Source organism: Oxyura jamaicensis, chromosome 2 (genome assembly GCF_011077185.1).
Source record: "Oxyura jamaicensis isolate SHBP4307 breed ruddy duck chromosome 2, BPBGC_Ojam_1.0, whole genome shotgun sequence".
Lineage (NCBI taxonomy): Eukaryota > Metazoa > Chordata > Aves > Anseriformes > Anatidae > Oxyura > Oxyura jamaicensis.
This window is the reverse complement of record NC_048894.1, coordinates 129,130,618-129,146,232: the sequence shown is the minus strand read 5'-3', so window position 1 is coordinate 129,146,232 and position 15,615 is coordinate 129,130,618. Positions and strand designations below refer to the sequence as shown.

The following is a 15,615-nucleotide window of genomic DNA, read 5'->3' as shown; positions in this document are numbered from 1 at the left end:
CTATGCAAAGTTCACAAGTTGATACCAGATGTACTTCTTGGTTTTGGCAGGAAACTCAAGTACAAATACTTAAAAGAAACAAAAACCACCTCAATTACAGTCGCATGAAAATTCAGAAGGCTGTAACCATGAACCAAAACATTACGTTTTCATACGCTAACTTATTAGCTACAGGAAATATGTGTCCTTTTCCAAACAGGATTATTTTGTTTTGCAGAGGGAAGTGGGGTTTAGAGCCAGTGGCCCTGATCTGTAAGTGCAGGGACTTGGCTAGTGCCCGTGTGCAGGCAGGTATTTTTATACATGTGCTTACATGATGAAGCACTGAATTTGGTTTTGTGAGCAGCTGACGTTAATAATTAAGGTCTTTGTCCAAAACCAACTGAACTGGAGGTAAAATAAATAAATTAAAATGATTTGTTTGATTTTGGGGTTAATCTTCTGGTTGCACGTGGCAGACATTATGTTCTTGCTGATGTCATTAGTTAAATCTGTCTGTAAGAAATTGGGAAGGAATGAAGGAGTGACTCCTGCAGAACTCTTAAATGCAGGCACTGACTTGAAAAGACTCCTGCCTCACACTTAAGATCTTACCTGTTAAAGAAACGTTATGTATTTTATTTCCTTGCCAACTCCAAAGTCAGGTATTGCACAATGCTCAGACACCTACGGTGCTATTGAGAAAACCTTCCGATGCCTGACTTCTGGTGAGACATCACAAACTGTCCCTGCATGTGTGCCCAAACCTGGTTCAAGCTGCAGCTTTGGGCAGAGCCCCCCGTGGTATTTATTTGGTGTTGCACTGCTGGGCATGCTCGGCCCATGCGTTGGCTGGGGACCTTCCCCTACTGCCAAAAGCTCTCTGGGGGCAGAGAAGAGTGACGTGCCAATGTCTAGCTCCTCAGGACCTCAGTATGTGAAATAAGGCTCAAACCATGCCCCAGACAACTCCCACCCACCACAGCATGGCCAAACCTATAGGTTTGGGTGCCTGCTTATCACCTCATGTCGGGGTAGCTGCTGCAGTGAGGAAGGGGCTCCTTCAGCGAGCAGGTGGAACGGGGTCCAGGGATGCCACATCTGAAACCAGCTGCCTGGCCACACGCCTTTATGGAGGAAAAGGGATATCCTTCTAAGGATGCATCCAGTTACACCAGGATGCAAATTAGGCAGAGGTGTGTGTGCTGGCAGAAGCCTTTCTCATAAAGAAGGCAGTTAGGGCATAATTATGGTTTTCTTTGGTGTTTTAGTGCTTGAATGATGATGATGTTTTTGCAGATGCAGCCCATGTCCTGGGGCACAGAACCTGTGTCCGCTTCCCAGGGGTGTCCTCTTGGTGGTGCAGTGCCTTGGGGCTTGCTCTTACACACCACTGCAGTCATGTGTTCATGTTTAAAGTTGAGAATGTATTTGAATGCTTTTCTTTAATTGTGCATACAATATCTGAGTGCTTATCATTGGTTATGCTCCAGAACAGTTTACTGTTTAAAAGTTTTTCTAGACCCAGAATTTCTTTTTAGAAAAATACCTTTTTCAAGTACAAAATCAAGTGTGGAATATGGCTATTAGCAATGTGCGTGCTCTGGGATAGATGTGGTTGTCCTCTCTGTATCCAAGACTTTAACTTTCCTGTACTGAACACCCAGTTAATTACCAACCTGGTACTTAAGCCTTAGATAAGTGCTCCTTTGCCCTAAACATGTGATACTGATGATGGCTGTTGTTCTTAACAGAATCCCTAAATGGATCTTGGAAAGAAGGAGGATTTGTGCCTTCTAGTACCAGCAGCAGTGGATACTGGAGCTGGAATGCTCCCAGTGACCAGTCCAACCCATCTACCCCATCTCCACCTCTGTCAGCTGACAGCTTCAAAGCTTTTCGAACACCTTCCCAGCCAGATGATGGTATTGACGAAGCTGAAACAAGCAACCTTCTCTTTGATGAACCTATTCCTAGGAAAAGAAAGGTTAGCTTCCTCTTAAATTCCATACCTGTAGGCAAATTGGCCGTTGGTAATCTCACTCTGCTTTGAGGAAGGAGTGGGTCACCCAGATGGCTCTGTGTGCATATCCCTCCTTGGCGTCCAGTGAACGTGGGTGCTGAGCCTAGTCCCCGTGTCTGGTTCAGCCTCCACACGTTGCCATCAGCACCACACATTTGCTGGCAGATGGTGAGGTTCTGCAGAGCCTCCTGCTCAGAAAACAGCAGCATGCTTTCCAGAAGGTGTCGCCTCTGGCCGTTCAAGGGATTTGTGTCCCACTGTGGCAAGTTCTTTGCATGCAGGATGCAACAGGCAGCCTTTACGTGTCATCACAAAGACTGGATATGGCCCTGATGTTTCGTGTTCCCTGGATGTGCTGTCTGTCTGACAGTGTCAGTTGCCTTAATACTGCAAAGCTTTCTCTGCACAAACATACGGGGTGAAAACAGCAGAGGGAGATCAAACCCAGTGGCTTTTGATACAGTATTAGCAGTGGCTGAATTTATCCTTGGTAGGAGTGCAAAAGCAAACTACATAAAGCACGGTGTAAAAAAGGAAAAAAAAAAAGTCCATAAATAAAACCAAAAAAGCACCACTATGCTATCAAGCAGGCTCCTCTCGAAGAAAAAGAAAACAAAGAGATGGCACTAGTCCAAGTTCTCTTCCCTCCCAACACAACAGGACAGGTTTTACATAGCAAGATGAAAAAGAGCTTTTTGTAAGAAAGAGAAAAACAATTTATTCTCCCGTAGTGACTTTGTTTCTGGCTCAGTCTGAGACAGTTAATTGCTTCACCACCAGCAGGAAGAAGTTTTAATGATCGTATAAACGTGCTCAGATTTATCTTCTTGCTCCAGAAGTTGCTTGTTTGCTGACCCACACACTGTTCTGCTTGTTTTTGTGGGAGAAGGGTGTAAAATGTTTTTTTTTGTTGTTTTTTTTTTTTTCTTAAAAGGAAAATATGTATTTTGGAGGACATATTTCTTAGAATAAATTAGAAGTTAGACCTGGTTGTTAAACTAAAGGCAGAGATGATTTTGGGCTGTGGCAGCAGGAATGCAGAAGTGTGCTGGTTTGCCTTTTACTTTTCAGTTAAAGTTAGGCTTATTATCATCACTCCTATTGTTCGGCTGTGATTAGACAGATGGTTTTACAGCTGCCATCATTATTGTTATGTAAGTTGTCTTCGAATATTTCTATTTATGTACACACCACAGATACATTACACTATCTGGTCCCGTTCTCATGAATTTTGCTCTGTATGGCCAATGTTCAGTTTAGGTAAATAATAATACTTGCTCAACCATGTTAATGATGAACAGCATTTCCTGCGGTCCTTGGATTCTGGCCCCAGCACGGCACTTTGCCTGAGTACATCTTCACACATTCAGAAGCTGAAATAAAAATGTTCAGGTTAATTCTTCTTTAGGGCTTCAAAATCAGAAGGAATAGACATGGAAGTAGCAATTGGTAACCTTACTTTGACTCATTAAAAGTTCTTCTGTTGCATGTTAGCAACGACTTCCACTAAGAAAGTTGCTTAAAGATGGGGGTGGTTATAGTCTTGTCTGCCGTGCTTTAAATCAATGACAACTCAGTCTAATGAAATTATATATGCACAAGAATCTCATTAAAATGAGATTATACGCATAGTCGTTAAAAATGTTAAACAAAGTTAGATGGAATTCTCATTCACTTGTCCAGGTAAGGGTCGTAGGAACTTCTGAGTGTAATAAAAGTAGTTTTTGCCAGCTTGTGGATGAATGTGGTCACAGCAGAAGCTGTGGCTTCCTGTATTTTTTTTTTTGTGTTGCCAAATTCATTAGTAGTAATACTCATAAAAGCTTGCTTTAGGAAGAGCTTAATTTATGAAAAAAATCCTCATCCTCACAGTTGTTCTCTGAAAATAAGACTCTGAAGAATCATAGAAAGTTTTTATATTGTCTCCCTCCTTCTGTGGGGAGACAGAAACAGGAATTTGCAAATTAAAAAGTCATGCCAAAGAGCAGAGAGAGGTAAACTTTTGGCACAAGCTATTCTAGTGGATTTCCACTGGAATTTGTTGAGTCCAGTGGGATTGCACTGTAAACAGAGCCAATGGCAGTATTACCAATTCAGAGTTAGACACTGTAGACCTTCAGTGATTTAGCATAAAGATAAGTGTTTTGTGACTGAGTTTGTTTTGGGTTGCTTTTTTAATCTATTTTCCATGCAACTAAGAAGAATATGTTGCTTTACTCATAAATTTCAGAACTCAATGAAGGTGATGTTCAAATGCCTGTGGAAGAACTGTGGAAAGGTACTGAGCACAGCTGCAGGGATTCAGAAACACATACGGACCGTTCACCTTGGGTAAGAGACTGGTGTCTCCTAAAGACAGAAGGATTTGGTATAGAAGGCAAGCAGTCTGCCTTTGCCAGGGAGATGAACCAGATTATCCCTGTCTTTTCTAAGATTCCCAGGTTTCTGATTAAATTGTGGAGCAGTGTGTTAAGGTGAACAGGATCTTTTTCCAACAGCAAGGCACTTTTCTGAACCTTTGTGGACTTTGCTAGAAAGTCAGATGCAGCTGTAGATCACTAATGTTAGTGCAACTCGGCAATATTTGATAGAGAATTGCTTTCACTCCATACCTGCTCTCTGCACATCGCACACGGACTGAAGCCGTGTGAAAGATGACAAGTTTCAAGGTCTTGCATGCATACTTCCCAGATTTGTTTCATGTCAAATTGGGTGCTTGCACTGGTTCGGATTCAGACCAACTCAAAAAAATGAAAATGAAACCAAGCTGCAAATTTAATAGGTGTTTATTTGGACTAGAAGCAAAAGCTCTTGAATCTTATGTGACACAAGTTTTTTTCAGAACTTCAGTTTTCAATTAAAGTCTCCTGTGCAATTCACTGAGTTGACCTAGCTGTCGAATATATAATTACAGGGGGTCCTCATGCTGCCCCTGGTGTCACTCAGAAAGCAATCAGGGCAATGAAAAAGGGAAAAGGGCTCTAGGTGTTGGCTTACATGTATGTGTTCTTTGAATCTTTTTTCTCATTCCCCTTCTTATGGTCTTCACCTGTGAGATACATGGAAATACATCTGTTGTGAAAGTCTGTTAAACAGTGCTTAAAAATTGAAGTGACCATGAGGGTGTAGTCTGGTATGGAGCTCTGGAGAGACTTGCAGGCTTGCAAAGGTGGTAGTAATTGCTGTAGGGCTGAGGTTCTGAAGAGTGAGGTTACCGGAAAAAAATCTCGTTCAAAATGCAGTTATATTTTTTTTTTCTTTGTCCTGTATATTGCTGGGACATGCTTTTCATGGCCTGGGGCAGGCAAAAGTAAACAGCAGAACTTCCTTAGAATTTGGAGCTTGTAACTACTGGGGGGAGAGATGTTTTTGGTGGTTAACTTAATGCGGTCCAGCAGATAGCACTTTTGACTGAGCCTTTCAAATGTGCTGCAACCCTGCTCTCTCAGTGTGTTCTGTTCACAAAGATAGCAAGAGGACCACAGATGGAGTTATATGGACAAGCAGGCTGAGAAACAGGCTGCTCTTGCGGGTGCATGCCTGGAAAAAGAGAAGCCCAGCATTCAGCCCTGATGGGTCATACACAGGAGGGCCCACGGGGCTCCCAGGCTTCCCATAGGGAAGGTTCAGGCCAAAATACGCAAGTATGAGCTGTGAGTTACATTTGAGTAGCATTTGGCTTGGGAATGTCTAAAATAATAGTTTGGGACTTCAGATAATGTGTAGTCTGTTGGGAACTGCTGCTTTTGACTGGGCTGCTTTACTCCCAGCACTTGTGCTCTAACGCACCACAGAGGGTGCCAGGGGATGCGGGGACATTTAAACCTCTTGTATCTCCCCCTTCAGTAAGTCTTCATCTGGAGAGTAGGACCAGAAGGTCCAGCACTGGCAAGCCAGCCCTTGCATGTCCTTCCTCTGCCTGCGTCTCAGGGAAGTGTGCGGTGGCACTGTTACCTAGCAGCTTTTTCTATTATGCCAAGGAAAGTTACAGTGAACCATGGCCATAATTGTATTTGATTTAAGAAACCTATGATAAGATAACAAATTATGTGCTGTTATGTTAGTAAAATATATCTTGCCCATGCCTGTTATCTCGACATGTCCTTCTATGGTTTCTCTGTCATTTATGAAGTTAAAGGGCTTTGCAATTCTTGTTAACTTCAATGGTTAGCAATGGGAAGCAAATACTGATATTTAAGCAGAAGCATAGAAGTTAAACATCAAGTCCAAGGTCAAAGAATTAGTTAAGAATAACATAGAGGAGAACCAAAAGTTTTAATTCCTGCTTCTTTTCCCTTCAGACTAGATGATTTTCTTTTCCTCTCCCCTTCCCTGCGGTCAGAATACTGATCAAGTAGGCAGAGTTGAAACTGGGAATATTAATTTATCAACAGTATGAATATATTTGCTCATGCGTGTAGGACTTAAAACTCACCTTAGGTTTCTTGCTTTCATTTAATCAATTATTCTTTGTCTTGATGCAGACGTGTAGGAGAGTCTGACTACAGTGATGGAGAGGAGGATTTTTACTATACAGAAATCAGGCTCAACACGGACTCAGTAGCCGATGGCCTAAGCAGTCTTTCCCCAGTCTCTCCATCTTTAGCATCTCCTCCTTCGTTTCCCACCCAAGATGCAATCCGTCCTGAAACTTCCTGTGCCAAAACTGAGACAAAATTGATGACACCTCTGAGCCGCTCAGCTCCTACCAACCTCTACCTCGTACACACGGACCATGCTTACCAGGTAACGCGAGTAAGAGGGAGTTCTGCTGCTAATACTCACTTCATTCATGTAGAGACAAATGTCTAATCACTGTGTTTGGATTCTGAAAAGCCAAGCCTATTTTCAGGGGGTTAAAAAGTTTTATGGGGCAGCCAGCAAGATTTGTCTCATTTAAATCTAATGTCCTCTTCTGAGCTAGCTATGCTCCCACCACAGGCAGTGGACTTTGGGGCACTGTCTATCCAGCCACATATCCTTCAGGTTGAGAAGAGTTGCTCTGTGTGTTCCAGTGACTACTCACTGACTGTAAATCACTTTCTCCGCTGCCTGTAATGTAAGGAAAGGCCAAGGTGACGTGTTCTAACATGGCCTGATGTGTTTTAAGCTATCTCATTCAGTCAGCTGAATCCCTCCCAAACTGTTACCCATAGAAACAGAGCCGAAGCTGTATCTGGAGGCAAGTACCCAACAATGCCAGGAACAATTCATTTCCTGTATTTGTACAGTGTGAGATGTCAGTTTGCATATGGGAAGTGAAGCAGGAAAAATGGAAAGGCGTATATGGTATCCTCCTGCTCTTAAAGGTAATTCTTTGCAAATGGCAACAATCCAATGAGATCCAAAGTGCTGTTCCAAAAACCTCCAATTAAGTTCAGACAAAAAGCACTAATTGTAAAAGTGCACTAAAATTTGACATTTTTTTGTCTGGATACCATATGGGAAAAGAAGAATTAAGGCTTTGAAGTGGTGTGGTCCGTGACCTGCATATGCACCGGAGAACTGAACTCTGATAAATTTATCAGATGCAATAACTTTTGTACGCAGCACGGTGCAGCTGAAGTCCTTTTGTTGTTTGTCTGGAACAGACCTATTAAAAGGCCAGAGGGAACCACGCAGAGTCCACAGGCTTGTTTTGGACTCCCAGACACTGTGGAAAGCTTGGGTGGAAGTTCGGCACCTCAGGTGGGAGCTGCATCAGGTAGTGCACCAACCTGGGCATTGATCAAGCCAGCTAGGAGAAAGACTTTCTTCTCAGGCTGATGTAAGCCTTGCCTCTCCCTGGGCGAAGCACCAAGTCCTGGCTGCTCACTGCATTTGGGACTGGCAGTCATGACACTCTTTTACTGCAGTTTGAAGACTTGCTCAATCCTCCTTTATATAGCACAGAAAGGATATGCCAACCCTTTTCATTTTTTCCAGTCTTTGAGTAAAGCATTTGATTAAGGAAATCATGGTTTAGATGGTTCAACTGCTTGAATTGGAATTGGGCTGATGTATTCCATGGTATCAGCCTGCATGTATCTGAGCTCTACAGATGCCTCCTTTTCAAGTTGCTCTATTTTGAATACTGCATCAACAGGGAATGACCCTGTGCTTACTGTTTAAGGCATTCTCATGTTGAAAGTGAGAAGCTGGGGTCCCTGCTCTAGTTAATGTTTAGGTTTTCCTTGCCAAGGAATCAGGTTGTGTAGAGCAGGTCAGTGGGATCCTCTCCAGCCCAGCCAGAAGACAACTCTGGAAGGGCAAGTGGAGATTCTACTCTGACCAGAAAGAGCAGGAATTAAACCCTGTTTTCCTTTGCAACATTTAAGCATTCTTATGACCAATCTGTTGTGTCAAAGGAAAAAGAAGAGAAGGTGATAACAGCATCTTTAATAACACTATCATTCCTTCATTGTGCTTGCTGGAGTGAGCAATGTACAAAATTTCTAAACTTCATTTTTGATGAAGTTTGTATTTTTTATCAGATTTATTTTTTTTTAAAGTGGTATCCAGTGGGAATATAGTTATGAAGACAATCTTTCATACGAATCAGAGCATGAAAGTGGAAATTACTTCATTGGGAGTAAGTGAAGAGGCAAAATTCAAAGCTCATGAAACGTATGTAAGGGAGGTTTGATAATGTTCATCCTAGAATTCCTATTAATAAGAGGAAAAAAAGAATCCAAAGTTGGGTTGCAGGAATCCTAAACAGATCTGTTAATCTTCATTTCTAGTATGACTGGAAAATGGCAAACAGAATACCTGCAGTAAGAAAGGGGTAAAAGGGTAGCAATCAGTCAAGTCCTGACTCTTTTGTCAGACCCAGTCATATGGGTGAAGAAAGATCTAGAACAATAATTGAAGAAATAGAGATAAAGGAAGCAAATGAAGTAAATTGCAGTGGAGAAACCCCAAAGAAAGACTATGCTAGAACAATCTAAGATCCAAGAAAAAAAAAAAGGTAGCTTTTTTTTCAACAAAGAAGAAGCAGTACAGTAGAACAAATCCCTCTGGATTGAGGAGAGTTTGATCTTAAATCATATAGGCAGTATTTGTTTGGCTAGAGATAAATTTTAGTGTAGGAGTGAAGCTGGGAAGTAAGGGAGAACAACAGTGAGTTATTTTGAAGGAACTGTAGGATGTTATTAGTAGAGTTGTATAAAAAGGCAGTATTTGAACTTGGTCACATTTTCATTAAATCATTTTGATACTAGACAATAATATTACTATAATAAACTCAGGAGATGTCAGCAGTACTGAGATTTGTGTATCATGCTTACATGACTGGATGATCTTAAAAGTAATACATTTTGGATGCAATTTAGTGGCAGTATGTGCAAAGTCCTGTGCCTTATGAACTAATGAGATTTTTCTGCTCTAAACTGGGGTAGTTAGAAAATCACAAGAGGAGGAAACCTCTGTTTATTAATAAAGCACAGAATGACTGTGAGTTAATAACAGTGGAGATGTGAAGGGAAAAAAAATATAAGTTGTCTCAGGTAAAAATATAAATTTATTATGGATATTTTTAATGCCATTGTACAAGACCATTATATAACTTCATCTGAGAACCCAAGTATGGTCACCCACGCTCAAGGATGGTGATCTCAGCTGGAACAGGTAGAAAGAAGGTGATCAGAATGAAGATGTCCCATCCAGCATAGGGACTGAGAACTGACAAAACAAGATGTGGTAGGGGATGGGACTGCTGCCTGTGAAGAGCATTAGCACAAGAGTAGGTAATTATAAGTTGGCCATAAATATATTTTGACTGGAAATCAGGTGGAAATTTCCAAGTGAAGTGAAATCATGGGTATAGAAACTCTTTAACCTGTTTTAGTGTTATGATTGCTTACCTGATAGAAAAGATTGTCTAAAATGTTAGCCTGAAAATAGGGACTGTGCTTGAAGTGCAAAGATGCACTTGTGGGAACCAAAGAACAAGGTGATTGATTGTCTAAATCTCATCATGTCTGAGGTAAAATATTTGGGCACTGTGAAAAAAGAATTGAGCATCACAGTATTTTAGGAAACTGCAAATTAAAGCAATTTGAAACTTTTCATACTTCACATTTCATTATGAAACCAGTGCCTGTAGCTGTTAAATTTAGCTACAGAGTAGCTACAGGTGGGTTCTTTCAGCATTTAGGATTCCACTTGCAGGTCTTACTGGCATCCCTCAGGAAGCAGCCGTGCTGGCACTGACATTCCAGAGGATGCTGAGCACAGGCACTGCCTCACTTTCCAACCCATTGCTTCCAGCTCCTTCTGGCAAGAGTGCTGCCATAATTCAAAGCCAGTGTGGATTCATGAAGGCAGTCATGCCTTAATATCCTTTTACATCAAGATTACCCAATAGTGGACAAAGGGAAGAGTATGGATCTGTTTTTGTTGTTCTGTTTGTTTTGTTTCCTGATTCTAACAAAATTTTGATATTGTCTCCTAGGTTGTCTTTCTGGACAAATTCTCTTGTGTACAGCTGGATGTATACACAGTACTTTGGGTGGACAATTGGCTGAAGGGTTAGGCTCAAAGAGCTCTAGTAACTGGGGTTGTATCAGTTACAGTGACCTGTACATGGGAGTTGAGTGCACACTGAGTGTGTGGATGATAGTAAATTAGGAGTAGCCATTGATTCCCTTCAGGGTAGAGATGCCTGGCAGAAAGATCTTGATAACTAAGAGTGCTGGGCAATCACCAATCATGAAATTTAACAAGCGCAAGTGTCAGATTCTGCACCAGGGATGGAGTAATCCTGGATTTACATACAGGCTGGGGGACAAGTGGCTGGAGTCCAGCCCTTTCAGAGGGTTTTGGTTGATGGTAAGCTCAGTATAAGTCCACAGTGTGCTCTTGTAGCCAAAAGGGCCAACTGTACCCTGGCATGCCTCAGGCCCAGCACTGCCAGCTGGTTGAAGGAAGGGATTGTCCCACTCTGCGCTGGTGTAGCCTCACCTCAAGCACTGCGTGCAGTTTGGGTGCCACGGTTTAAGGACATAAAACTATTAGAGGGTGTCCAAAGGAGGGCTACAAAGATAGTAGGGGGTCTGGAGGGGAAGACACGTGAGGAGTGGCTGAGGTCCCTGGGTTTGTTCAGCCGAGAGCAGAGCAGGCTGAGGGGAGGCCTCATGGCGGCCTGCAGCTCCCTCACGAGGGGAGCGGAGGGGCAGGCGCTGAGCTCTGCTCTCTGGGGACAGCGACAGGACCCGAGGGAACGGCATGGAGCTGGGACAGGGGAGGGTCAGGCTGGGGGTTAGGGAAAGGTTCTGCACCCAGAGGGTGGACAGGCACTGGGACAGGCTCCCCAGGGCAGTGGTCACAGTACCAAGCCTGCTGGAGTTCAAGAAGTGTCTGGACCATGCTCTCAGACATGTGGTTTGGTTTTTGGGTGGTTCTGTGTGGAGCCAGGAGTTGGACTCTGATGCTCGTGGGTCCCTTCCAACTCAGGATATGCTATGATTCTATTTTCACCCACTCCTGTTTAACTAGGGCCGTGATAAAGCACTGCAGCTCCCACCTGGAGGTGCCATGTTTTTCCCAATGCCTTTCAGTGAGGCTTTTATGTTACTAAGCTCAGTAGATGCATACTTCCTCGAGAAGGTGATGTGTCTGTATTGATTCCCTTGGAGCTGTCTGCAGCCTCAGCAGCATGCAGAGCATAGCTGCAGTAGATGGAGTCATTCAGTGGTCTTGGTTTCTTTTGCTTGGAGAGGCTCCAGGGGATTGCTTCAGCACTTGTTTGCTCTGAAGATTATCTTTAATGGGGACAATCAGATTGTAGTTTGTCATCGCTCCTTCTCAACATCGTGGCTCAGGGAAGCAGTGAGGCAACTCCAGCAGCCTCGAACATAAACACTGCTTAAAGAAATGCTTTGTGCTCTTGTAAGGCACAAGCAACTGAGAAAAAAAAAAAAAAAAAAAAAAAAAAAAAAAGAAAGCTCATTTTTAAGAGCAGGTTCTTTATAAATTTAAACCAAGGGGCCTTTTTTTGTGATGAAAGCTTGAATCTTGAGTCAAAGGAAGCCTATGCCGATGGGGGCTGCTCGCACTCCTGCTAAGCAGGATAAGTGCAAAGTTACAAAATTCCTGACTGTCAAATAAACAGGGATTCAAAAAGAGGGGGGAATGGAATTGCAGAGGACGCAGAGCCCAGTGTGAAAAACTGAGGGAAGACATAAGATGAAAGATACTGAACAGTCTAAGCTGTAATTACTGGGGGCTGCAACCCAGGGTATTACTGTGTGTTAGGATGGAAAGAAAGTAAGAGTTCCCAGGACTGTAAGAGTCCTTCAGATATTTGCTTTAGCTTTAGCTGTTACTGAATCCTAAGGATGATTTTCAGCTCCTTGTTTTTAATAAGAAAGGCTGTTTTAATTATGTTGATTCTTAGGAACATTCATCTGATGAACGGAAAATGGCCAACCCTTACTGTTAACCCTGTTGTCCAAAAATACACTTCATGCAATCTTCAGTTGCTTAAACCAGCTGCTACCAGTTTAAATACTTCCTTGTTTATCACTGTGGGAAGGTTAATCATTTCTAATACTTTTTTTTTTTTTTTTTTTTTTTTCTGCTGGCTGGCTTTATTATTTTTTTTTATATGGTGCTTGATTTCATGTTTTTTATCAGATCTAGCATTTAAAGGTTTTGTGTGGATTCTTGCAAGAGCTATCATCTCTCTCTAAACAAGGTTTTAAGAACAGTGGTATATAAACATGTTCCTTCCTTACTGGCTTATCTGTGATTACCCCTCTCAGCAACAGAGTGAAATGCTTGTCACTGTCAGCATGATGAAATTTTTTTTCCCCTCTTGCAGATTTACAGTTTTGAGGAGTGAAAGATCTCTTGAAATGCTTTGGAAGAAGAATGGTTCTTTTACTGGAATAATATTTTCTTTTCAAACAGGCCACTCCTCCGGTGAACATTCCAGGGTCAACAAAATTCACTCCTAATGGCAGTAGCTTTAGCATCTCTTGGCAGTCGCCTCCAGTTACCTTCACCGGCATTCCAGTAAGTGAATAACAAAAAAAAAAAAAGTTTTTAGAACTTTTTGTGTTGTTTCATAGCGTCTCATAATAGTAGTAAATTTGATGTAACAGATACAGAAAATAAATATATGCCCCAGTTTGCTTACATGACTTACATGATCGTAGCACTCTTGCCAGTATGTTGAATTTGGGACAGTTACTTTTTTTTGCATCAGTGCCTACAAGCAGAGAACTGGATTAATAGTATATGGTTTTTTTTTGTTGTTTTTTTTTTTTTTTTAAACTGTACACTTACAGAAGTGCATTCTGCACTGGATGCTTCTTTTTGTGCCACTAAGAGATTGCTTATGAAACTAGAGTGAAAACCAGCAAGGCGATGGTTGTGCTAAAAGGCTAATTTTGAGTCCAGCAGTGTCTGTTATCTAAATGAACTCTGAAGATGAAGGATATTTCAAAAACAACTGAAGGAAATGCTAAAATGAAGTGTGAAGTCTGATTCTAGTAGGCAACATACACATAGCCCTTAATGCTATGTATAGCAGAAAATTCTCTAATTTTGCACAAAAGATGCATTTAATACATAGTGCTTTTTACTATTAATACATACTGCAGTTTGACAGCTTTTAAATGAAATATTATTGCAAATTCAGCTCTGACCCTTTCTTCCAAAAAGCTACTGTACAAGGCCTAATTTCTTAACAGTACTATGGAAATGGAATGCTTGCTGAAACGTACCCTTCCAGTAGTCCTAAACACAAAGCAATATAGGTGTGAATACTGCAGGGGGAGTTAAAAACCTTTATGAAAGCTTCAACAGGATTAGGTTTCTGGGGCCTCACATTTACAACAAATGTAAATCACTATCTTTAAGTAACGGAAATTCTTCTGTGTTACAAATAGAAATAAATATGTATATAATGTATTCTAATTTTTATTGGAAAGCATTTTTCAGTATAAATTATTACTCTCTAATCATAAACCCACTTCATATCATAGCATTTCATTTAATATTGTACTTTATGATTTTTTACAGTGTACTGCATAAGGCACGTTGCTCATTTAAGAGCCATATAGGTTTTTTTTCTTCCTGACAGTGAATATTAGGCATGGTGATAACAGATACTATTTCCCTCCCTTTTCTTCGCCAAGCGCATCTCCAAAGCTTCTTACTGTCAACCTTTGGCAAATCTTGGAGATTTTCTGCAGAAGCTGTGGTATCCTGCAGGGCTGATAAAAAAATGGAAGTGGCTGAATCAATTACATTGCACTCTGCCAATGAATATTTATTAAATTCCATCAAGGAACAACTAACAGTGAAAGACATCATGCTGGCAGCAATTTGAACACGAGCGCCTTGACAGAGCGTGCTATCCATAAAGTTCCTCAAGTATTTGATTTCACAACAATGGGGTTGATACAGGGCAATTACGAATCTGGCTCCTTCTGTGGAGTAGCAGAAATTGGTGCCAGTAGTGTTGGGAATCTGAAAGTGCAATTAGCCACATTGTAAATCAGACACTGAAGAGGACGGGATTAGACATGTATGCGTTGAGTTTACCGGCTCAAGCAACGACGTCGATCTGTGGCTGTAGAGTTGAGAGTGCTCAAAAGAATTCAAGGAATGCCAAATCACTTTCTGAGAATTGTGTGAAGATGCCATCGATTTAAGTACAATTCAAGAATAATCCCAATACAAAAACCTGGGGAAGCAGTGATGATAGCAGAATTATAAACCGCTCAGGGAACCACACGGTTTTTGTATCTGTATCTAATAACATTTATAAGGCTGTTCGGCAAAAAGCGAAAGGGGGGGGGAGAACTTAAATTCACACATCTGAATATTCTGTCAGCAGTGAGATCATTGAAGAATTAAAGGCTTGCCTGCTGTGGGAAATTATGTGTGGTAAGTGAGGGTGTAAATGCACAGTGATACTGAAAAGCTGCATATTAAATGAAAATTGCATTTCTTTTGTTTCAAAATAAATTAGATGTTGCTTTATAGAAGCAGGGGCCTATCTGATCCCACTCTTGCAATGAGTGTAACCCCTTTAGGAGAGCGGTAAGGGTATGGTGGACTTTCTCTGCCTTACACGAGGCTTATTTGCGAGCAGCCTGTGTGACAGAGCCAGCATAATATAAACTCATGCTCTGAACACCAAGCATGCAGTTCTGTATGTACCTGGTCCCTGAGGTTAGGTGCATGTCTGCAGCAAGCCAGGGAACCTCAGAGAGTAAGTCCAAGCCACCACTTTCTTTCTGACCCCTAATAGTTATTCAAGCCATTTTCTAAAATATCTAGGGATACCTTTTTGGCCTAGGACAAACCACTGAGTAGTAACTAATAAGATACAGATTTACAAAAGCACATAGGTCTAAAAATGTCCTCACGTTATCAGCAAGGTTGGGATGGAGCAATTCTGTCCTGGGCCCCTGAGAGCACTGAGCCCTTGTTTGGCCCAGGCTCCTTCCTAGGCCTTATGTCAGCAGTTCAGTCCCAGAGAGGGGTGAAATTTCAAAATATTTTTTGGGGGTGTCTTTTGACACCTACCTTTGGTGTATCCCCCTTCATTCCTGTGGACACTGGATTCACATGACACTGAACACTCCCTGTGTGCTCTCCCAGGAGCTTGGGTGCAG

At 41.8% G+C, this 15,615-nt stretch overlaps 1 protein-coding gene across 3 annotated transcripts in view; it reads left to right on the top strand.

The window, feature by feature from the left end:
* The window catches only part of ZNF704 (zinc finger protein 704), a 92,540-nt gene that overhangs the window by 56,222 nt on the left and 20,703 nt on the right, over positions 1-15,615 (top strand). For all 3 annotated transcript variants that reach the window (XR_004748049.1, XM_035316864.1, XM_035316863.1), the window contains exons 4-7: positions 1,734-1,966; positions 4,233-4,333; positions 6,487-6,748; positions 12,896-13,000. Coding sequence is in view for 2 of the 3 variants with exons in the window: in XM_035316864.1 (XP_035172755.1) it covers positions 1,734-1,966; positions 4,233-4,333; positions 6,487-6,748; positions 12,896-13,000 (701 nt within the window). In the remaining variant the exon portion in view is untranslated. The remainder of the gene's footprint in view (positions 1-1,733; positions 1,967-4,232; positions 4,334-6,486; positions 6,749-12,895; positions 13,001-15,615) is intronic.